Source organism: Lepidochelys kempii, chromosome 1, assembly GCF_965140265.1.
Source record: "Lepidochelys kempii isolate rLepKem1 chromosome 1, rLepKem1.hap2, whole genome shotgun sequence".
Classification (NCBI taxonomy): domain Eukaryota; kingdom Metazoa; phylum Chordata; order Testudines; family Cheloniidae; genus Lepidochelys; species Lepidochelys kempii.
Window position 1 is genome coordinate 347,040,850 of NC_133256.1, and position 23,307 is coordinate 347,064,156.

At 54.6% G+C, this 23,307-nt stretch overlaps 1 protein-coding gene across 1 annotated transcript in view; it reads right to left on the reverse strand.

Moving 5' to 3' along the window:
* SMO (smoothened, frizzled class receptor) overlaps positions 1 to 18,245 on the reverse strand; it is a 31,711-nt gene extending 13,466 nt beyond the window's left edge. The window contains exons 1-6 of the mRNA XM_073328947.1: positions 17,894 to 18,245; positions 5,590 to 5,795; positions 3,719 to 3,928; positions 3,311 to 3,483; positions 2,717 to 2,936; positions 1,851 to 1,974 (exon numbers count right to left, since the gene is read on the reverse strand). Coding sequence (XP_073185048.1) covers positions 1,851 to 1,974; positions 2,717 to 2,936; positions 3,311 to 3,483; positions 3,719 to 3,928; positions 5,590 to 5,795; positions 17,894 to 18,245 — 1,285 coding nt within the window. The remainder of the gene's footprint in view (positions 1 to 1,850; positions 1,975 to 2,716; positions 2,937 to 3,310; positions 3,484 to 3,718; positions 3,929 to 5,589; positions 5,796 to 17,893) is intronic.
* Between the last annotated feature and the right edge of the window lie 5,062 nt (positions 18,246 to 23,307).

Below are 23,307 nucleotides of genomic sequence, written 5' to 3' on the forward strand. Positions count from 1 at the left end.
TGCCCCAGAGGGAATAAACAGAACAGGGAATCATCAAGTGATCCATCCCCTGTGGCCCATTCCCAGCCTCTGGCAAACAGAGGCTAGGGACACGCTCCCTGCCCATCCTGGCTAATAGTCATTGATGGACCTATCCTCCATGAACTTATCTAGTTCCTTTTTGAACCCTGTTATAGTCTTGGCACTCACAACATCCTCTGGCAAGGAGTTCCACAGGTTGACTTGTGCCTTGTGTGAAGAAATACTTCCTTTTGTTTGTTTTAAACCTGCTGCCTATTAATTTCATTTGGTGACCTCTAGTTCTTGTGTTATGAGAAGGAGTAAATAACAATTTAACAATCCAAGTAATAATTCCTTATTTACTTTCTTCACACCATCATGATTTTATAGACCTCTATCATATCCCCTCTTAGTCGTCTCTTTTCCAAGCCGAAAAGTCCCAGTCTTATTAACCTCTCCTCATACAGAAGCCGTTCCAGACCCCTAATCATTCTTGTTGCCCTTTTCTGAACCTTTCCCAATTCCAATATATCTTTTCTGAGATGGGGCGACCATATCTGCACACAGTATTCAAGATGTGGGTGCACCATGGATTTATAGAGAGGCAACATGATATTTTCGGTCTTATTATCTATCCCTTTCTGAATGAGTCCCAACATTCTGTTCGCTGTTTTGACTGTGGCTGCCCATTGAGTGGATGTTTTCAGAGAACTCTCCACAATGACTCCAAGATCTTGCTTGAGTGGTAACAGCTGATTTAGACCCCATCATTTTATATGTATAGTTGGGATTATGTTTTCCAGTGTGCATTACTTTGCATTTATTAACACTGAATTTCATTTGCCATTTTGTTGCCAAGTCACCCAGTTCTGTGAGATCCTTTTGTAGCTCTTCATAGTCTGCCTGGGACTTAACTGTCTTGAGTAGTTTTGTAACATCTGCAAATTTTGCCACCTCACTGTTTACCCCTTTTTCCAGATCATTTATGAATATGATGAATAGGACTGGGCCCAATACAGACCCCTGGGGGACACCACTATTTACCTCTCTCCATTCTGAAAACTGACCATTTATTCCTAGCCTTTGTTTCCTATCTTTTAACCAGTTACCAATTCATGAGAGAACCTCCCCTCTTATCCCATGACAGCTTACTTTGCTTAAGAGCCTTTGGTGAGGGACCTTGTCACAGCTAAATACAAGATTGTCTGGTTTCACCCACATTTAATGCCCCAATAACAATTATGTGAGTGAAACCAGACAATCACAACTCTCAAATGAATTCTCACAGGAAAAGGATAAAAGACAAAGACACCCTGTCACATGTGGGCAAACACTTTTCGCACAGAGATCACTACATAGCTGATCTCTCAGTCCTCATCCACAAAGGAAACCTGCACAACACCTTCAAAAGATCAGGCTGGGTGCTTAAATTCATAACTCTGCTAGACGCTAAAAATCACGGACTGACCAGAGACAGTGGATTTAGGGCTTATTAGAACAATCTGTAACCCATTAACAACTCCGAACCCCCCTGCCTTCCTTCCCTCCCATGACTGGAGGGGTATTAATGGGCCACTTCCCTTTGAATGGTCCCTTGGAATATGTGCTAACTACTTATGCTGAACTATCTGTTGCTCTTGTATTTAGCTGTAACCCTCTCAGTACCTTTCCCAGACCAAAGAGCTCTGGATCGCTCGAAAGCTTGTCTCTCTCCCAGAGAGAAGTCGATCTCATAACAGATATTGCATCACCTAGCTAAGGGATTGACTCCCTTGGCTCAGGGGACAGCATTTCCTGCTTTTAGCGCTGAAGGTCCCCAGACCAAACCTCGCTGAGTTGTTAGCACCCACCTCGGATCAGGAAATAGCCTCCCACGATCAGCACCAGGCCGATGGGAGCCAGGACGAAGCCAGCGCGGAACCGATAGTTCTTGTAGCCCACAAAGCAGATGCCGCTGACGGAGTCTCCGTCCACCTGGTTGGGGCAGAGTCATCAGTGTCCGTCCGTCCCCAGCCTGGAGATTGGGCTGGAAATCTCATGAGAACGGGCTGGCCAACGAGGGGCTGTGCTGTCCCTTTACCAGGCAAACGGGGTGCCCATCCAGTGATGTGGCAGCCGATGGCTCTGCCATTTGGTAGACCCAGGTTTTGTAGATGACCCTGGTGTCGGGTGCTGACTGGGGAGGGAGTGGGACGGAGATGGTGGCTGGTGCCCCCTATGGGTCAGTTCGAGCAGCCTGGGTATGGCCTTTGGGAACATAAAATCATAGAATCTCAGGGCTGGAAGGGACCTCAGGACGTCATCTAGTCCAACCCCCTGCTCAAAGCAGGAACAACACCAACTAAACCATCCCAGCCATGGGCTTGGAGATAAGCGGGGCCCCATGCAGTCTATCAGTGCAGGGAAGGCACGAAGTGGGGGGGGGGGAGCCAGGAATATGGGGGGCTGGGAAATGCTGACCCTCACCTGGAACACCCAGAGGATGTTCACAGATACAGGGAGCCTACAGGAGGGCCACAGGCAGTGGGGTCAACAAATTGACGAGGAACGAGATGAGACGCTGAGCTGGGATGGTTCTCGCTCACCAATGCAGGGTTAAACTGACCACCCCCAGGGCAGAGTGGGGGGACCTTCCCCCTTCCACTGAGAGGGGTGCATCCCTTAGGGTCCCGAGGGTGGGGTGGGCACAGAGGTCTCCATGCCGGACGCCCCGTACCTGGGCAACGGCCAGGATGGCGACAGTGAGGACGAAGGGGATGGACCAGGTGACCAGGTGGAAGTAGGAGGTCTTGCCTAGCAGGGGTTGGTAGGTGGTGCCCAGTGCTTTGAAAGAGGTGTGCCAGGCGTAGGTCAGCATGACGAACCAGATCACGCCCGACATCAGCGAGTAGTAGACGATGACGAAGATGATCACACAGGAGAGTGTCTCGTTGGAGCTGGGGAGGTGGGACGGGATAGGACTGGAGGTGGGAGGGGGTCTCTCCCCCATTCCCCACTCCACTCTGGCTTGTTCCTGACTGACAGATAGGTGCTAGCCTGGCTCAGCACCCAGAGCGTGCCCATGCCCCCCGATAGAGCACCTTGCAGTCTGCAGGATCCCATCACCTTAAGGGGCTGTGAGCCAAACCCTGATCCTGTATGAGTCAGTGGGAGCTTTGCCCAGAACCCCAGACCTGTCCCCAATCCCACCGGTTCCCTGACCACATCTGCTGGGACTGCTGCCTTTCGCACTGCCCCTCCCATAGCGGGCAAAGGCAGAGAGACGGGGGTGTGGGTGGGTGAGCCTGCCCTGCGGGGCGGAGGTACCTACGTCGGCTCTCCCAGCCGCATGGTGCCGTCGGCTCGGCACACGATCTCGCCGCGGGCCCCGTCCATGAACTGCGCCAGCCAGCCGATGCTGCCCACGAAGAAGCAGGCATTGACGTAGAAGAGGATGACGGCCGGGTAACGGTTCGAGTTCTTCCAGTCGGCAACAAATGTGGCCTGGGGCGGGGACAGGAGAGAAGAGCCGGCGGATGGGCCAGGGTCTGTGGCTGTGCATCACCCATTCCTGGCTTTGCTCCGGAGCCCTACTGGTCAGCCCCACAGCCAAGAGCGGCAAAAGCCCACGCCAGCCACCAGGAGGTGCTCTGAGCCAATGCAGATTTCACTCCTCCCCTCCGCCCCCCCAGCCGGGGATCAGCTCCCATCCAGCAGCCCCCCGGCTCGCTCCGCTCACCAGGGTGAAGAAGGTGCAGAAGATGGTGACGGAGCTGAAGGCGGCGATGTAAACGTGCATGTCACGGTGCTCGTGCTCCGTGAAGAGGGGATTCTGGCACTGGATGCCGCAGCCCTCCACGTCCTCGTACCAGCTCTTGGGGTTGTCCGTCTGCACCAGCGGGGCCTCGCAGTGGCCCGAGCTGTTGAACTTTAGGTTCTGCACCTCGTTCTGGGGGTGGGCGGGAACGAGGGGCGGGACCAGAGAAGAAAGGAAAGGGATCGTTAGGGGTTGGAGGGACACTGTCACGAGAGGACGACCCACGCTGAGGGCTGGGAACCAGGACTCCTGAGTTCTTAGTCCAAGACCTGCCACTGACAGCCTGCCTGCCTTTGGGGGAACTGCGTACCCAGCCTGCTCAGATAGGGATTACTCCACACACCCAGGGAGGTGTGACACTGAATCCACTGGGTGAAATCTGGCCTCGCTGAAATCAACGGCAGTTTTGCCATCGATTTTCATGGGACTGGGATTCCAACCCAGAGTCTGTAAAGCCCCTTCCAGCCAAAGTCCTTCTTGGGGGACCCTGCACTAACCCAGCGTGGCGTGGAAGCATTTCAGTTCTCCCAGTGCGAGGACGGGTTCCTCTTCCTTTAGCTCTGCGAGGGGAAGGGACATGGGAGGAGGGCTGGAGAGGGGTCGACCCGGATGCTCTGAAGGGAAGGGGCCAGGGGCAGATAGCGTTCGGAATCTCCCTCCCTCCCCCGGTCAGGGTTAGAAGAAAGCCAGTCTCGCTGCGGTTCTGTACTAGTCACAGGACGCTCGAAAACTGTCTGTCAATAACCCTCATCTTGGTCTCACTGAAGCTGTAAAAATCCCCCCCCCAATATTTCAATTGCCACCAAGTTTTCTAAAACTCTTCCCCTCGCGAAACACACAGGTTGGGTCTAAACCTACGCGACTATGCCTCTAGAGGGAGATTTTGTATTTCCTGTCCTCAGAGCAGGGGCAGGAATACCTGGTATCTCACATTTATACAGCACCTCCTAGGGGACCTCCAAACTACTTTACAAGGATCTCCCAACCACTGCTGAAATGCGGCCTCCTCTGGTGTGGAACAGAGTAGCTCAACAGTGCTGCACAACAGCCCTTTAGGGAGGGAAATCCAGAATAACTTCCCTGAGATTCCAGGGGGGATCTAGCTGTAGACAGGAGATAACTGTCCACTTCGTTTTGATGTCCCGGGCACAAAACAACCCCTCTCGTAGCACAGCGCCCCCTAGTACCATGCAAGGGCATTAATTCAGTCCCAACTCCAAAGGAAGAGCACCCACTCCGCAGCTAACACCGCTTCCTGCAGCACCAGGGTTTTGCTTAAGGGCTTCCCATCCAGATGAATTTAGAGCCTGCGAAAGGGGCTGGACTGACAGCCCTGGAACAAGAGGCCTCTGTCTATCTCCAGAGCAGGCAGAGCAATGTGTTTCAACCCTGCACAGGGAAGGGCAGTTGCTATGCTCCGGTCCGTCCATGGGATCAGAGGAACCGCTGGATGGAATCGGATCGGGGGCCAGAACTGTGGGTGGCCCTCCTGGCTATATAAAACGTCTGATCCTTTGATATTTCTGTGGACAGAGAACTTGCGGTAACTCCGGTGATGTGACCACCTGTCTCCTAGGAATTGAAATGAGACCCACCAACTTGTGGCCATTGAAGAGCCATCAAATGACTCATCGCCACAGCTAACGTTCCCCGCTCTGGCCAGGATCGGCACCCCCCACCCTTGGCTGCATGGAGGGCACTGTTTCTGTGGCCTGGAAGAGGCACGGGGACAGGACAGCCGTGCCATCGGCTGGACACCGGGCGCAACAGCGAGGTGTAAGACGCCTGCTTACCGGGCAGCCCTCGGGAAAGCGGTCTGTGGTGCACTTGAGGAAGTCGGGCCAGCCCCGCTCCCGCTCCACGATGGTGCATGGACCCCGCGTGGCCTGGCACAAGGTCTGGCTGGGCAGCTCCACCTGGCCGTCCTCACACTTGGGCATGTACACGGCGCAGAGCAAGGGCTGAATTGCGTCCCAGCAGCGAGGGGCGTTCCGCAAACCTGGCCGAAGGAAAAAGCAGCGGTGGAAACTCGGCACGGGTGTAGCATGCTGGCTCGGCACCGCCCCCTAGTGGCTGGGCCCACTGACTACAACAGCCAACCATCTACAGCTCAAGGAGTTACTTCATTAGGTCAACCAGGAAAGGCCTGGGTTTCTGATGCTGAAACTCCCAGTTCAATACCCGCGGGCCACCACGGTGTCTGTACATTAGGACATGTAACGGAACCAGTAGGTCTGACATGCTCCATCCAGCGCTAGATAACGGCGCACACAACCGCAGCCCCCTGTCTCCCAGTCACAAAGAACGGGATTTACTTTTGGACCTGCTCTGTTAAATGGTACAGGGAAAAGATCAAACTCCCAGCACGCATGTCCACACAACACTCCTCCGCTCTTCCTCTATCCCCCTTCATCAACGACTAGCTCTCAGGATGGGGTGGGATGGCTGCACACCCTGGCGCTAATAGACCCTCCGTTCCCAGATAGTTCCTGTGTCACAAATCCACCGTATGGCGAGTCCTTTGGCTATTATTTTTAACGTCACGCCGATATGTTGCCTTTTATAGCACCTTTGTGAATGATCTCCACATGCTTCACAAGGCACAGACATAGTGCACCAGTGGAAGGCAGCCACCTCTGGGGTGGAGGAGGACAGCAGTAAGGAGAAGGGCATTTTGGGCTGAGATCACCAGGGTAACCTTCCCTTCTTAGGAAAAGGGCCATGGGATGGTCAGCCCCCCCCCCCCAGCACAGACAGGGCTTTTGAACTGACACCTCCTGCTAAAGAGCCAGGCCCAGCTGGTTGCGTGGAGCAGGGGCGGCCAAACTGAGTGACTGTCCGAGCCGTGTACGGCAACCTTCAGAAGTTTGAGAGTCGGGGTGCACCTGCTGGGGCTTGGGGCTTCAGCCCTGCTCCGGCTGAAGCCCCGAGCCCCAGCAGTCATGTCCTGTGGGGCTCAAGCCCCTAGGACGCCCCCCCCCCCCCCCCGCCGCCCTGCTGGGCAGAAGATGGAGATGAGGTGACACATGGGTGGGGTCATGCGCCGCCCCCCCGATTTTTGCCAGGTTCACATGGTGCCACCAGGCACCCTCCCTGCACGGCAGCGGCTGGAGCCGGCGAGCCGGGAGCTGCGGCCATGGGGCGAGGCAGTGGCAAACAGCTGGGAGCTGCTGCTTTTTGCTGTTACCCCTCCCCAGGGAGCTAAAGCAGAGACCCCTCCCTGCAGGTCCCAGCTGTCTGCCACTGCCTCTCCACCCGGCGCTAACCCTGGGAGATGCAGGGACTAGGGGCCGCTGGCGGGGGGCACGCCTGGGTGGGGGTGACTCAAGCTGTTGGGGAGGGGGAACATTTACATTGTGCTCCCCCACTCTCAGCAGGCACCAGTCGTCTCTGGCAGCAGCCCCTAGCCCCACCACGGCGCCGGAGGGCAGAAGCCCCGAGCCTCCCCCACCTGTGGAGAATAGAAGGGACATGGGGGCACTGCAAGCTGCACTTTTACTGTAAAAGAGCCGCAAGAGAGTCACGAGCCCCGGTCTGGCCATGCCTGCCATAGGGGTCTGTTGATCTAGCCATGGAGGAAGACAGGCTAAGCTGACTCTGCTGGGATTTGAACCTACAGCTCCAGGGAGACAGGCAGAGCACTGAGCCGGTTACGATCGAATTCACCCTTCGTTGCCAACGAAAGCCCTCCTTTAAAAAAAAAGCAATAAACGTAGCGAGTGGTCACATGGCTTCTCCTCTAGCCTGGGCCCATGCCTAGGCTGGGAGGGCAGCTTGGCCCCTGAGCGGGGGACGACCCCAGGGCATTCCTCTCCCCAGGAGCAGCTCTTCAATCCTCCGGCTCCCTGTCATCTTGTGTCAGTACCATCTGCCGCACCGGGTCGGCCCACTGGGCCATCGTGTTTGAAATCCATCCTCCCTCAGTGACCAATTACTGAATCTCCCGTGAAAGGCCGAACAAGTCCCCCACCCCGCCGCAGTGATCAGAGAGCTCTTCCCCAGCAGCACTGAGGCAGCGGTGCAGAGCCTGCAGCTGCTTACGTAGTATTTGGCTTCCCGGGTACTTCAGGACACTCGGTATCATCTCCGATCGCAGGGCCGTTCCCTGCTGTCTCAATACCCACTTGCCACCCTCTGATGGGAGCAGCGGGCGTTCACTGCTAGCCTAGGCCACATCTGGGCTGGTGAGGCGGGTGGCAGATTCTGCATCTCCTTCCCGGTCTCTTGAGCTCGGTGATTGATGCCCTGAACCTCCCAACCAGCTCCGGGGGCCAGGCTGCTGAGTCATCGAGGGCAGCCCCTGCAGGGACATGTCTCCTCCTGCCGCGGGTTCGGTAACGAGTGGCCTGCTTGCAAACAGGCCCTGTGATCATCCCGGGTCCGCAACCCTCCTGCTAACGGGGCTTTTTGAGATCAATAAGTGAGCGGTTTGCACAGACACCGGCAAAGCATCATCGACATGAGCTCGCTGCAAAAGCACAGGGGGGTACGTTTAATACCAAAGTATCCACAACAGTTCGACATCTAAACACATGTTCCCTCAGCAGCTTCTTCTCTTTGCCTGGCCTCTCTGCAACTTTAATTAGCAGCGTCTTCCCCTTCTCTCTCTGTAGTGAAGTATTGTTCCTTATGGAGAAGGCAGTCTGGCCTAATGCTTAGAGCCCTGGTGCAGGAGTCATGACTAAGGCTCCGTGTTTGTCACCGGGGTCACAGAAGCCGCAGCAGGAGTTTGGGTGTGGGGGGCTCAGGGCTGGGGTGCAGGGTGATGCTTAGGATTGGAGAAGCTCCCCAGAAGGGTGACAGGAACTCCCCTCCCTCAGCACCTAGCTCCACGAGCTGCCCCCGCAGCTCCCATTGGCCGTGGTTCCCAGCCAATGGGAGCTGCAGAGCCAGGGCTTGGGGCAGCGTGGAGGCAGCACGTGGAACTAGAAGCTGGGGGTCCCTACTTCCCCGGAGATGGGTAGGGAGCCTGCTCCAGCCCACCAACTCCCCCCTTCCCAGCACCCGCAGCGCCCCCCAAGGCCGCAAGCCCCCCTCAGCACCCACGATGCCCCCCTGGGCTGCAACTCCCCCCCCGCCCCGAGTGCCCATGATGCCCCCGGCCTGCGACTCCCTCCCCAGCACCCACAGCGCCACCCAGGCGGCCCTCCCCCCCCAAGTTTTAGTCAAGGGGTATATAGTACAAGTCATGGACAGGTCACGGGCCGTGAATTTTTGTTTACTGCCCGTGACCTGTCCATGCCTTTTACTGAAAATACCCGCGACTAAAATGTAGCCTTAGTCACGAGTCCTGGGTTCGCGTCCCAGCTCCGTCATTGACGCACCGTGTGAACTCATTTAGACCAGTGGTTCTCAATTAGGGATGCATATCCACCAACTCCTCTCGATATTGGCCTCGTTTTACAGCAGGCTACATAAAAAGCAGCAGCGAAGACAGTACAAACTCAAATTTCATACAGACAAGGACTTGTTTATACGGCTGTATACACTGACATGTGAGTACAGTATTTATAGTCCCATTGATTTATTTGATAAGTGTAGGGCAGAAAGGGAGACAGTCCGTACATTTTCGGTAATAGTGGCTGTGACTCTTTTGTATTTTTAGGTCTGAATTTGTGAGCAAGTCGTTTTTAAGTGAGGAGAAACTTGGGGGTACGCAAGACAAATCGGACTCCTGAAAGGGGACAGTCATCGGGAAAGTGGAGAACCCCTGATTTAGACCTCTTGGTTTCTCCACTCCCTCCTACACAAAGTGGGGATAATACTGCCACCCCTCAGAGATAAGGGGTAGCACCACACCTTGGGAGCTCATTCAGTCCATAGCCTCCCTGCTGCGACTGCAACCAGCCTAGTTAGCGAGTGCCAGGGGTGACACTGGTTTGCCCTGTGGACACCTGTTCACGAAGAACATATTGCAGTTATTTCACTCAGGCCACTAAACTGCCATCCCTGTGAGGACAGCAGCCCCCTGAGCCAGCCAGTCCTCCAGAAATAGAGATCTTTGAAAGACACCACACACCGTTCATCCATGGAACTCACTGCTTCAGGACAGAGACAAATAGCAAGATTCAAAATAACAATGAGACATGCATCTCACCGAACAAAAAGTCATTAAGGCACCATTAACACTTTAACCATGTCACACTAGCAAAGCCCTTACTTAAGAGAACTCTCGAGTTGAGAATTTAAACGTAAATTAGGCAATTCTAAGTTGAAGGGATATGACCCGGTCAAATTTCACCCAAAGCGTATAGGCTTTGTAAAAAGCCAACCGCAATCTCAAATGCTAAAGTTAATAAGTATTTTTTATTAAATGTAAAAATAAAATAAAATAGAGACCACCTACGAGCACGGTGTTACTTTCAGCATTTGCAAAGTAACACCGTGGCACCATGCTAGCACCCCAGAGCTTGGAAGTGGGGAGAAAGGGGGAGGTGGAAGTGAAATGGACGTGAGCAGCTGGCATAAGAGAAGCAAATTAAAATGTTAAGTCATTTCCATGTTCCTTGTCTCACCTGCCGTTAGTAGAATAGGAACGGCCATTTGTTCATTACAAACATTTGGATTTTTACCCTGACCAGCATTTCAGCGTCAGTTTTAACTCCACCTTTGCTGCTCCTGCCAATGTTGGTACACGGTACATACCCGACACGGCCCTGGTGTCCTCACCCATCCCCCTCTCACAGGTCTGAGTCCTTCCCAGACCCTGCTCGCTTCTGAATATGGATCAGAGACTCCCTCACAACTTCACCCAGCAGCTTATACAAGCAGAAACCCCCCCAACCATCTCGCCGTGGGCCTGGAAGGTCCGTGGATTATATCACCATGTGATGAGATGGGGCTATATTCATGCATATTGGCATGGAAGCAGAGTTAATTCCTGGAGAAGCGAGCATTTCCTGTCTGTATGTGGTGGTTGATAGGGGACATATGGGTCTATGTACTTGAAAGTTATGCATGAAAAGAGTGTGTTGGGGGAGGGGTGGGGGGCCTGTCTCTGGCTACTTCAAGAGAGTGGATGGTTACAGGACAGCAGCATGGGGGCAGAGGTAAAGTTAATCTGGGAACTACAACTTCATGAACACTGCTGGCTCTGCATCCCACTAGATTTAGATTAAGGTCCCCTTGCACTTCTAAGGATTACAAAATCTTTTGCATGAAGTCCCTGGTGTCGTTTCAGAGCAAGCAGAGCTTTTAAGGGGTCTGGGTTTCATGTGTATTTCGCGAGCGCGGTTTCTGAGCTCAGAAAGAAGCTGCTGTGTGAGACACAGACAGTCTTGTCCGTGCAAGCAGGCAGAAGGCTGTACAATGGCTGCGGAGCATGCCTGCATCTGGCTGATTAACAGCCAGCGTGAACGAGCCCTGATGGGTGCTGGCCTCATGGACTCGTACACCAGAACCAGCTTTGGCAGAAGGTTTGGACATGGAGATGGAGGCTGCCTGGTGACTCGCGCAGGAGAGGGAGGAGATCCAAGGGGGAGAGGCCTGGAAGAAGGTGGGAAGAGAGATGGGCGGACAGGAGCTGAGAACAGGGACGGAGGGAGGAGAGGGTGTTGCCGCGTGGGGACTCGGAGGGGAGGCAGCCGCTGAGGCAGACGGCAAAGTGAACATAGAGGACGAGGGGTGCGGCTCACGGGATGGGAGTGGAGGAGGTATCCAGGCTGGGCGCAGGGAGCTTTTCGGCAGCAACTGGGTGCGGAGGCAGAGGGGAAGGTTTAGAGGAAAGTTCAGATCAGGCGTCCTACCTGAAATGTGACAGGGGGACCTCCTGGAAGGGGATGAGAGGTGAGCGTGAGCACAGACTGGGATGGGAAGCCGCTTATTTGGGGCCGAACTGCTGAATCCTGCTGTTCGAACAAGAATGATCTGAGGTCTGGGAAACCGGCCTTACAGCGACAGGTTAGAGAAGCTCAGTCTATTTAATTCATCCAAGAGAAGGCGAAGAGGTGACCACGAGGATGGTAGGGGGAGGAGATTTGCTAGCAGAGGGCTCGGCTAGACGGCCTTGATTCTGCAGCCTGCATTAACCATGCACCGGCCACAGAAACGCTTAGGCTCTTCTATTTACTGTCTGTGCTGAATGAGACAAACACACTCGAGAGCTCATCTCTCAGACACAGAAAGCTGCTCTCCTCTCTCACTCCTAGCAACAAGCAGACCACGCATTCTCTGCGGAAAGGGGAGTCTGGTCCAATGGTCAGACTATGGACCTGGGTGCCAGGACTCCTGGGATCTAGCCCCACCTCGAGGAGCGGACCTGGTTCCACTCCCAGCTTTGCCATGGATTCTCTGTGTGACACGCTGCCCCTCACATCACCTGCCCAACAGGGATAACACTTCCCTAGCTCACCGACGTGCCTGTAACACGGGATGAGATCCTCAGTCGGAAGTCACTAGAGCAGGCCCAAGCCTTATATACACCAACGTCCGATATTGATCCTGGGGAGCGGGGTTCATCTTATAGGCTGGCCACTGGGCTGCCTCCATGCTGGAGAGATCCTTTACCCTCTCTGCATTCACTCCAGCTTTCCCGCTCCTGCTCTGTTGCACAAGCTCTGGTCACAAGGCTGGGGGCACAGCCGGGGCACCCCACTAGCTCCAAGAGGAAAGAAAAAGGCAGCTCCCGGGCCACCCTGGGAAAGAGCACGTCTTCCCTCCAAGTACGGGGAGCTTTTTAGTATAATGTATGCCTGGAGTAGGAGCCCTCTGGAGAATGCCCCGGTGCACCGAGCCACCCCTTACTTCATCCGCCAGCCCAACACGCTCTGTGCGAGCCGGGGAATGCAGGGGCCCCAGCACCCCTTTGCTTCCCAACAGGGGCTCCTTTCCTCCCTCCACACAGGCTCAGAAGAGAGGACAGGGGGAACCTTCCCCTCCCAGTGGGCACCGAGGGCTGGGGAAGGGATCCTAGAACCGTTGCCAGCCAGGAGGCAGGGCTGGCTCCTTTCCAGGCAGTTGCGAATGCACCGTTTGCCTGCGCCTGTTGGAATCTGTGTCAGCTGATGCCGTAGGCCCCAATCTGCTGCAGCTGACTGACCCCTCCACAGAACGTCACAGTCCCTAGAGGATATCAAGCCTCTGAGAAAGGCTGGCATTGCTGGAAGGAGTTTTCTGTGGCAACCCCATGCAAGGTTTTCCAAAGGGCTCAGCACTGGTCTCTACGGGAGCTGAGTTAGGCCAACGTGGAGGGTTTTTGAAAAGCCCAACCCGACAGCTTCTTCAAGAAGCGCAAGCTGCAGAAAACCCTGCTGCCCGCAAAGGAGTCATGAAGTCGGCTAAGGAGACTCACCCCCACTGCCCCAGTGACCAAGCTCCGGCCAACGAAACCTTTAATGCTTTTTGACAGGTTTCAGAGGAGCAGCCGTGTTAGTCTGAAGTGAGCTGTAGCCCACGAAAGCTTATGCTCAGATAAATTTGTTAGTCTCTAAGGTGCCACAAGTCCTCCTGTTCTTTTTTTAATGCTTTTTGTATTTAGAGATTTAAAAAAAAAAAAATCAAATTAAGCCTATTCCCTACTTTGCATTGAAACCTAAAGACAAGTTAGAGGGGGATCCAAACAGGGCTGGGAGCGGAATGGGTCTTGCTACTTCACTAGCATCTGCAGATCACAGCAGCAAAGGAAAAAAAAAATGACCGGGGCTGTCAATGCTTCAGGCCACGAATTGAGGGAATCAGGTATAAATGTCTTCCTGTGATACAGTGTTGCTCTATAGTCACAGAGTTCAAGGCCCGAAGGGGCCATTAGATCAGCCTGCCCTCCTGTGTAACTCAGGCCACAACATTTCCCCCGATTTCCCCTGGGCTGAGCCAATCACTTGCATTTGACTTAAGCGTATCTTCCCGACAGGCCTCCCTCCAGGTCTGATCTGAAGACAGCAAGAGCTGGCGAATTCACCATTTGTTAAAGACGACGTTAGGACCCCGTATTTCCTCCCCACGGATGCCGTCATACACTGTCATCAAGTCACCTCTTGGGCTTCTTTTGGAGAAGGTAAACAGACGGAGCTCTTTTGGTCCCTCATTGTGAGGCATTTTCAACATTTCTGCGGCTCTTCCCTGCACCCGCTGCAATTTTTCAACGTTCTTTTTCAAACGCGGAGGCTAGGCCTGGACAAGGTATTCCAGTATTTTGCCACTGACACAGGTAAAATCACCTCCTTTCTCCTATTCCCCACCCACCCCGTTTACACATTCCAGGACCACGTTGGCCCTTTTGCAACAGGATGGCACTGGGAGCTCATTTTGAGTAGCTTGCCCACTTCCACAGTCATTGCTTTCCAGGATGCAGTCCCCCACACTGTGGCAATGTCCCATGTTCTCTGTTTCTAGGTGTAGAACTTTGCATTGGTCTGTATCAAAACACATATACAGAGGCAGGTTCTCATGCTGCATCCATCACCATGGTATCGGAGCACCAGGAATACATTGTGTGGTCCTTTTCGGCTTCCTCTAGAGCACATGGCATGCCAGACGAACCACTGGTTGACTAAGATATGGGCACCTCTACCTTCCTAGAGCTATAACTCTCCCCCCGCCTCCCCGATATCATCCTCGTGTTGAGGGATAGCTGACGACAGCTCTAACAACTCAGACGAATTTGGGATACAGAGTCCAGTGGGCACATCTAAAGGAGAGTTCAATCACACGCCAGCCCAGAATCACAGAACCCTAGGGTTAGACGGGACCGCAAGGGTCATCTGCTCTAACCCTCTGCCAAGAGGCAAGATAAACCACCCAAGACAGATGACAGGTTTCAGAGTAACAGCCGTGTTAGTCTGTATTCGCAAAAAGAAAAGGAGCACTTGTGGCACCTTAGAGACTAACCCATTTATTTGAGCATAAGCTTTCGTGAGCTACAGCTCACTTCATCGAGTGAGCTGTAGTTCACGAAAGCTTATGCTTAAATAAATTGGTTAGTCTCTAAGGTGCCACAAGTCCTCCTTTTCTTTTTGCCAAGACAGATGGCGACCCGGTCTCTTTTCGAAAACCTCCAGTGAAAGAGATTCCCCGACCTCCCTAGGCGCCTGTTCCATGGTCCGGCTGGTCTTACAGTTAGCAAGATTTAATCTAAATCTGATTCCTGGTAGCTTTGTCTACAGGCACATGGTCCAAAAAGGAGACTATGCTAATAACAACAGTGCAACGTGAGTTCAGGCAGAGACAATATTCGCCACGTATGACCCTCATACACTGCAAGCCAGTTGGTGCTGTTGGTTTCCTCCATCTAGGATACATGGACCTCTTCCGTCTTTAACAAGGAGGTGCATCCTATGGACACTGCTTGCCCCGCGTCCAGTGCCTGGTCCTGTTGCATGCAGGGCTCTGTAGTTTCAATAGTATGCACATAGATACAAAAGATGTGGCCAGTTTCAGTGCGCTCCAGCTAATGCAAATTAGATTTGGTGCATGGGATCCTAGCAGATTGCTCGTGCAAGTGTCGGATGGGGAAAGGTTGGCTGCCCCCACGCCTCAGGGTGTGCTGATGAATGCTCGGAACAAAAGGGGCGCCCCAGACCACCGGGGCAGCAAAAGCTCATTTCGTTTGGTGTGCCCTGATCTTATCACGGTGAAACCCGCCAGACGCACTCGGGGAGTGAAGTTCTCCATTCAGCCACCCCCCCGGGCACAGCCACAGCAACAGCACCGTTCACAGCCCCAAACTAGTACGTCTGACTCCTGACACCCGCCCCAGGAGGCTTTCACGGCCCACGCTCTTGGGAGTTCTAACGAGGGGGCCAACCCTGGTTTTGTTTCCTAGGAGTTAGGCTGAGACTACCATCTCATCGCAGGTGGTGACTTACAGCTCCTCCTGACACAGGCCGGGTCAGAACGGGCATACTAGAGATCAAGGAAAGAGACAACGGCTCATTACCAGTCTCCTAAGCCAGTGACTCTCACCCTTTCCAGATGACTGTCCCCCTTTCAGGAGTCTGATTTGTCTTGCGCACGCTTGCTTCCACCTCACTTAAAAACAACCTGGCTACAAAATCAGACAAAAATACAAGGGTCCCAGCACACTATTACTGACAAATTGCTGACTTTCTCATTGACCACATAACTACAATAAATCAATTGGACTGTAAATACTGTACTTGCATGTTCGTGTCTACTATATAGAGCAGTCTAAACCAGTCATTGTCTGTATGAAATTTTAGTTGGTACTGACTTCACTAGTGCTTTTGATGCTGCCTGATGTAAAGCTAGGCCAATATCTAGATAAGTCAATGTAACCCCTGGAAGACCTTTGCGTACCCCAAGGGGTACGTGTCCCGCTGGTTGAGAACCACTGTCCTAAGCCACCCAATTCCCCCAGCTCCCTCATTTGCACCTGACCAATTCCCTCCCCATCTTTCCACCCTCAGCCTCCAGGGCAGGGCCTTGGAGCGGAGCCCCTGGAGCAGCTCCGGAGCAGTGGAGCTGCAGGTTTTTGGCTGGAGCTGGAGTGGAGCCGGAGCCCAGCTCCAAAGCCCTGCTCCAGGGACAGCGGCCTTCGGAGGGTTCCCCCTCTGGGGCTGGGAATCAGCTGCTGCGATCAGGATTCATTGAAGCCCCGGAGAAGAGGCTCTATGGAATTGCCCCTGGTAACCGCCGGCTCCTACCTGTTTAGATTACAGACAACAATGGAAGGCTGGTCCTGGCCCTCCTGGCTGCATGGAAGAGCAACAGATTTACTGGGGAGAAGTAAAGCAACCCCCCGTTCTGCCTGCGGATCAGCTGTGAAACTGCCCAGTCCTGAGGGCAGGCAAGCCGCAGGAAAACACCCAGACCCTGGCTGGAGAGCGTAAAGAACCAACTTTCCCCTTTGCACTTCCAAGTGCAGACCTGCTCAGGGAAGCCACCAGTGGGAATTACCAGTTGCTTTCCTGGCCACCTCTGCACATCCGAGCGCCGCACCCAGCATGCCATCCGCGGTCCCACATAGCTGGGCACCGTATGAACCTAGGGTCACCGTAGGGATGGTGTGACGACACATTGCACGCTGTCGGTGGGGCCTGAACCCTGGACCATCAGTACCAAAAGTACAGACCGGTGGCTCTTGAGCTAAAGGAATCCCTCTGCCAGCTGGCAGCAGTAGAAGGCTCTTACCACTAAGGTAGGCCCAGCCACTTTAAGCTGGTGCATTACAGCCAAGGGAATAAAGGGAGCCCAGGATGCATCTGTAAGAACTACACTCTCCTGTGACCTGCCCCCCAATTCCCCAAGCCCCCCGTGAGCTTGGCTTCTTCTCTCCCCATTGCCACCTGCGCTCACCCAAACACTGCCCAAGTGATCTACCCCTGTATGGTGTGCCCTGAAATACCCCCTCCATTTGGACCCAATGGCCCCGTAACACCCTGTATGGCCTGTCCCCATGCTCCTCCAGGCTCCCTTGTCCTTTGCCCTCCCTGCACTTCCCCCCAATACCTCCTGCATTTGCCCCCAGCACCCCATGATGTGCCCCTTCCTCCAATGCCCCCTGCGGGACATGCACCCTCCTCCCAGTGTCCTCTTCCTCCTGCATTTCCCCTCGGCCTCCCCTGATGTGCTCCTTCCCCCCATGTTCTCATCATGATCTGCCCCCTCTTGCTGCATTTGCGCCCCAGTCCTACATGATATCTCCCCTCCCCCAAGCCTCCTGCATGACCTCCCCCTCCATTTGCCCCCAGCCCTTCCCCCATGCCCTGCCCCTTCCCACAGTGCTCCCTACATGACCTGCCTGCTTCCCCTGAATTTGCCCCCATGCATTTGGCCCCCGTCCCCATTACCTACTCCCCTGCATTGGCCCCCAGACCCCTATGTCCTGCCCCCTCCCCCTGCGTTAACCCCCAGCTCCCCATGCCCTGCCCGTTCCCCCTGCATTGCCCCCCCCCATACCAGGCCCCCTCACCCTGCTTTGGCCCCCAGGCCTCATGCTCTGCCCCCCCGCATTGGCCCTCGGCCCCCTATGCCCTGCCCCTGCATTGGCCCCCCATGCCCTGCCCCCCATATCCTATCCCCCTGCACTAGCCCCCAGCCCCCCATGCTCTGCCCCCCCTGCATTAACCCTCAGCCACCTATGCCCTGCCCCTGCCTCCCCCGGCCCCCCAGCCATTAGCTCCCAGCCCCCCGCCCTCGTACCGGACCAGAGCAGCAGCTTGTCGTGCGCCTCCTCCTGGGAGCCCGAGTCGGCGGCCAGCAGCGTGGAGGTGGCGGCGTAGGGCAGCGCCGAGCCCAGGCAGACGCTGGCGCGGAGGCGCTCGCAGGGCGCCGCTCGCTTGCAGCGGTCCCGGGCGGCCGAGGCGTTGAGCTGCGCCCCGCGGCAGGCGGGCGGCCCCGGGCCCAGGCCCAGCAGCAGCAGCAGCAGCCCCCAGAGCAGGGGGCCCCGGCCCCAGCCCGCCGGGGCCATCGCCGGCCCCCCGCGCCCCCCCTCGCCCTCCCTAGGGCGAGCCGGGCCCCGGGGCCGCGGGCCACTCTGCAAACTCCCAGCCATCTTGGCCAGCCTCGCCCCGCGGCCCCCCCGCGCCCAGGATCATCCTAGCGCCCCCCCTCCCCCCAGTATCCACCCCTCAACCTGCCCCCTTCGCTCCCGCAGCCCCGGGGGGCATTCCCGGGGCAGGCTGCCCTGCCCCCAGCACCGAGCTCCCCAAAATGTCCCGCGGGAGGGAGGGACGGGCCTTGAAAACGCGGCTCCCCCCCCCCTTCCCAGCCCCCGATCCTTGCGCGCACAACCCAAAAAGTTTGCAAGGGAAAAGAGGAAAGTTGGAAAACAGGCCACCCCCCCCCCCCCCCGCCGCGGAATCCTCCACCTCCCCCTGCTAGAAACTTGTCTTGCGCCTTCCCCTTCCCTGCCTCCTTTGTTGTCCTTGCTCCTTTCTCAGGAATGCACAGGCTGGAGGGAGCCAAAAAGGGCGAGAGGGAGCGAGGGAGCGGGGCCCTCCCCCTGCTCCGCACGGAGAGCGGCCAGGAGAAACGTGGGGAGCAGAAAGGAAGCCCCTCGCCTGGCTGCCTAGCAGCGGGGAGCTGTCTGCAAGTAAGGGGGAGGCAGCCCCCACCCCCAAATCGGGGGCCGGTCAGCCGGCAGCACCGCCCGGGAGAAGAGAGCTCCCCTGGGGCTCGAGCTTTTATGGCACATTTTGGGCAGGACAAAGGGACCGCACGGTGCCCCGGAGCAGGGGGGAAGTGTGTGGGGACGCGCGTGTCTTAGTCCAACTCCAGGTTGTTCCACTTCCAGGCGCTGCCCTTCGGCATCGGAGCCCGATCCCGCTCGCTGCCCTCTGCAAGGGAAGCCAGGTTCGTAGGATCCTAGCCCCCGAGGGTTGGAAGAGACCGCAGGAGGTCCTCGAGTCCCCTTCTGGAAGCGCCCTGCTTTTGAAAAGGACTCGCACCCCCGATTTGTCAAACGCGGCTGGGAGCCACAACCTCCGTCTGAATCCGCCCCCCCCCTTCAAAGCCTTTGTCCGCAGACCCTGGTTTGGATCGCAGAATCCAGACCCCCCCTGGGCAGTGGTTTTCAAGCAGGGGGAGGGGCGGGTCTGTGAGCCCCTTGGGGGTCCACAGACTGTGTCTAAGATTTCCAAAGGGGTCCGCTCCTCCATTTGAAAATGTTTGGGGGTCCGCCCATGAAAAAAGGTTGAAAACCCCGGCTCTAGGGCAATGGCTCTCCACCTTTCCAGGCTCCTGTACCCCTTTCAGGAGTCTCATTGGTCTCGTGTACCCCCAAGTTTCTCCTCACTTAAAAACGACTTGCTCACAAAATCACATAAAAACACAAGTGTCACAAAAAGAACAGGAGGAGTTGTGGCACCTTGGAGACTAACCCATTTATTAGAGCCTAAGCTTTCCTGAGCTACAGCTCACTTCATCGGATGCGGTAGCTCAGGAAAGCTTAGGCTCAAATAAATGGGGTAGTCTCCAAGGTGCCACAACTCCTCCTGTTCTTTTTGCAGATACAGACTCACACGGCTGCTACTCTGAAAAGTGTCACGGTCACACTAGTACTGAAAAGCATGCGGACTTCCTCATTTTTACCATATAATTATAAATCAATTGGAATATAAATATTGTACTCACACTTCAGTGTATCCTAGATACAGCCCTCTAAACAAGACATTGTATGAAATTTTAGTTTGTACTGACTTCACTAGTGCTATTTACATAACCTGTTGGAAAACTAGGCCAAGATCTAGATGAGTTGAGTACCCCCCGGAAGACCCCTGCGTGCCACCAGGGATATGTCGACCCCTGGTAGAGAACCACTGACCTAGGGCAGTAGTTTGGGGCTGCTAATGCCCCTCCCCCATCAACCTAAGGTTTTTGGAAGTTCCCCGTTTCTGGCCCAGATCTGTAATCATTCGTTTTCAGTAAATCCTTTCAGTGGATTTTGTATCACTCCAGAACATATTTAAATATATATTACACATTAATGATATATATTATTATTTAGCTATTGCTCACCTATAGAAGAGCTACGTATTAGCTCATTTCATGGAATATCAGGGTTGGAAGGGACCTCAAGAGGTCATCTAGTCCAACCCCTTGGGGCAGGACCACCAATCCCCAATTTTTGCCTCGGATCCCTAAATTGAAATCACAACCCTGGGTTTAGCAGGCCACTGCCCAAACCACTGAGCTACCCCTCCCCCCTGTAGATTCTCCAAGCCACTTTTAAGCCCCATTGTGTAGATCCTGGACAAACTAAACATAAAAAACCAACAGTCCCTTTGCAGCTGAATTTACAATCTGTATTTTCCCCGCTGGTTCCAGGCCTGTCTTTGCCCCGGTGTTTGTTCTACATACCCACCAGTGCCCTCCCCGTGGTGCAGACCCACTTGTGGTGGCACTCACGTTTGAAGACGGCACGGATGTTTTTACCACTGGCTCCAATTCAGAGCAACTGTCAACAACGTGGGGATAAAAACACCAGCAGGGCCCGGTCCCCGCTAGTTCCCCCGGGGGGCTGCCTGGGGAACACTATTCATGGATAGGGTAGATAAATAGCAGGGTCTTCAGCAACCCAGCTGCTGCAAAACTTAGCGGTGGGGGGAGGGAGGCTGGACCCAAATGCACCACCCCTGAAACAAGCCTGTGACCTCAGCTGCATGCTGGCGCTCCAACCACCTGCTAACCTGCAATGCCAGGCAGCGAGCTGCCTGCAAATTCCCCATCAGCATGGCGACTGGGAAGTGGGTCCCAGCCAGCATCAGAGAGCAGTCTACTGGCCCAGTCCCAGACAGCGCTCCCCTTTCAAGTTGACTTTTAGGACAGTGAGTGTACATCTGTATGAAGAGAGGCAGCACGGGTCTAATAATTAGGATGGGGGAATGGTGCCAGATCACCTGGGCACCCCATTTAAACCACCCCACCTCAATTTCCCCCTCCGTAAAATGGAGATAATATGCATGCTGGTAAAGAGCTTTGAGCATCTTACATAACAGATATGAGCACAAAGTTATGGTGAGCCCCTTTGTGCTAGTGGGGGAGGCTGCTGGGATTCAACAGCTGGGGTTCTAAGGTCAAGCCCCCCCAAAATTAAGCCCATTCAGTGTTTTGTATTTAAATATACAGACACAGCTGCTTAAATAATCTTAGGTTCTTAACCTCGCAAACGTATTGCTTTAACCCAAAACCACCCTAGGAAAGAAGGAGGATGTGTGGTGCTAACCTGTCCAAGGTTTTAGGGACTTTTTAAAACCAAGGAATTTCAGCTTAGGTACTGCCCAGCTAAGGGTGAGAACGTGGCCCCCTCACAGATACTACTTCGTATCTGAGAATTTCGATGATCTGCTTTTAAAGTAGTAAAGAGATTCTCAGGGAAAGATCCAGGGGGTGCTGGAAAAGGCCATGGACTGGGACTTGGGCTCTATTCCTGGCTCAAGCACCAACTTCCTGTGTGACCTTCACTTTGCTTCCATCTTGTCTGTTTAGACGGTGAAGCCAGCTCTCCACTCCAGCCTTACGTCGCTCTAACTACGTCACTCAGGGGGGTGAAAAATCCACGCCCCGGCAGGATGTAATTTACTGACCTAACCCCCGCTGGAAACAGCAAAAGGAGAACTTCTCCCATCAACATAGCAACTATCGATGGGGGCTGGATCACTTGGTGATTCCCTGTTCTGTTCATTCCCCCTGGGGCACCTGGCACTGGCCTCGGGCAGAAGACAGGACACTGGGCTAGATGGACCTTTGGCCTGACCCCACATGGCCGTTCTTACGTTCTCTGGCGGAGATGGATTAACTACGCTGACAGGAGAGCTTCTCCCATCGGCCTAGGAGCATCTCTGCTTAAGCGCTACGGGGCCTAGCCGCATTGATGCGGCTGCGCCGATGCCGCATTTTAAGCGTAGACCTGCCCTAAGTGTGACGCGAGCAGACCAGGTGTCAGCTCGTGCCAAGGCCCCGGGGCCTCCATGGAACACTGGCAGACGTAGGGCTGGAAACCAGTCTGGCTCACGTGTGCTTACATGCTGGTAGAACAGAGGTTACGTTTAGAAGAATGTGATTAGTCTTTATGGAACGCCTGTCGGACGCTGCATGTAGCGATCTCACTTGTAAGCTGTAGCCCACGTTATAAGGGGTTTGCCTTGTAAACCTCTGCAACTCACCCTGCAGGAAAGACGCATTAACTCATGTAAGATGCTGGCTTCCTACAAAAGGTGTTAGTCCTGCCCCCCAAGAAGGCCCATTGAAACCAAACGAACCACTGTGACTCATCAATGAACAAAGATTTTAATTGCATTCCTCCCTGCCCCCCCCACCCCCCGCTCCCATGAAGAAGAAACCACCATGTGAATTCATCCCAGCAGCTCAAACTCTGGGAGGAAGGGAATAAAAATCGCCAAGAAGAAACTGGGGCTACATCCACACTAGAGAGCTTACAGAGGCACCTCTATAATACTCTCAAGCAGCCGCTTTATGCCAACGGGAGAGAGCTCTTCCACCGACATAATCAAAGCACCCCCAACGAGCAGTGCTGGCGGGAGAAGCTCTCCCGTCGACACAGCGGCGTGGACACAACCACGTGTGCTGGCAAAACTTATGTCGCTCAGGGTGGGGTTTTTTCATACCCTTGAGGGACGTAAGTTTTGCCCTCGTAAGTGGTAATGTAGACTGGGTCTCTGTGCTGCTTGGACTTCAGAAAGGGCAAGATTTCTAAGCAGAAGCAAGGGATCCCCAGCTGCTTGGCCTGGGTTAGCCCTAGAGGACATGTAGAGCTTGCATATTACAGCAGCTTCTAGTACCTTTGAGTCACTCCAAGCAGCTTGACAAACTCTTTGGGAGTGGAACAGGGTCTTACTGTGCGTTCATACAGCTCCTAGCACAATGGGGCTCTGAGCACAGTTGGCCTCTCCAGGCACTATTCATACAAACAGCAGATCAAGCTGCTCCTTACAGGTGATTAGTAAAGAACAACAGCTGGGTTGTGGCTTCTGTGATGTCTAATGAGAGTGTGGAAGATTTCTCCTCTCCCCCCCCCCCCCCGCCACTTGGTGCTTGCCTAGAAACCTCCAGTCTGGCTTTCCCCAGTTTTTGCTGGAGCCGTCTTTGGAGAGCCA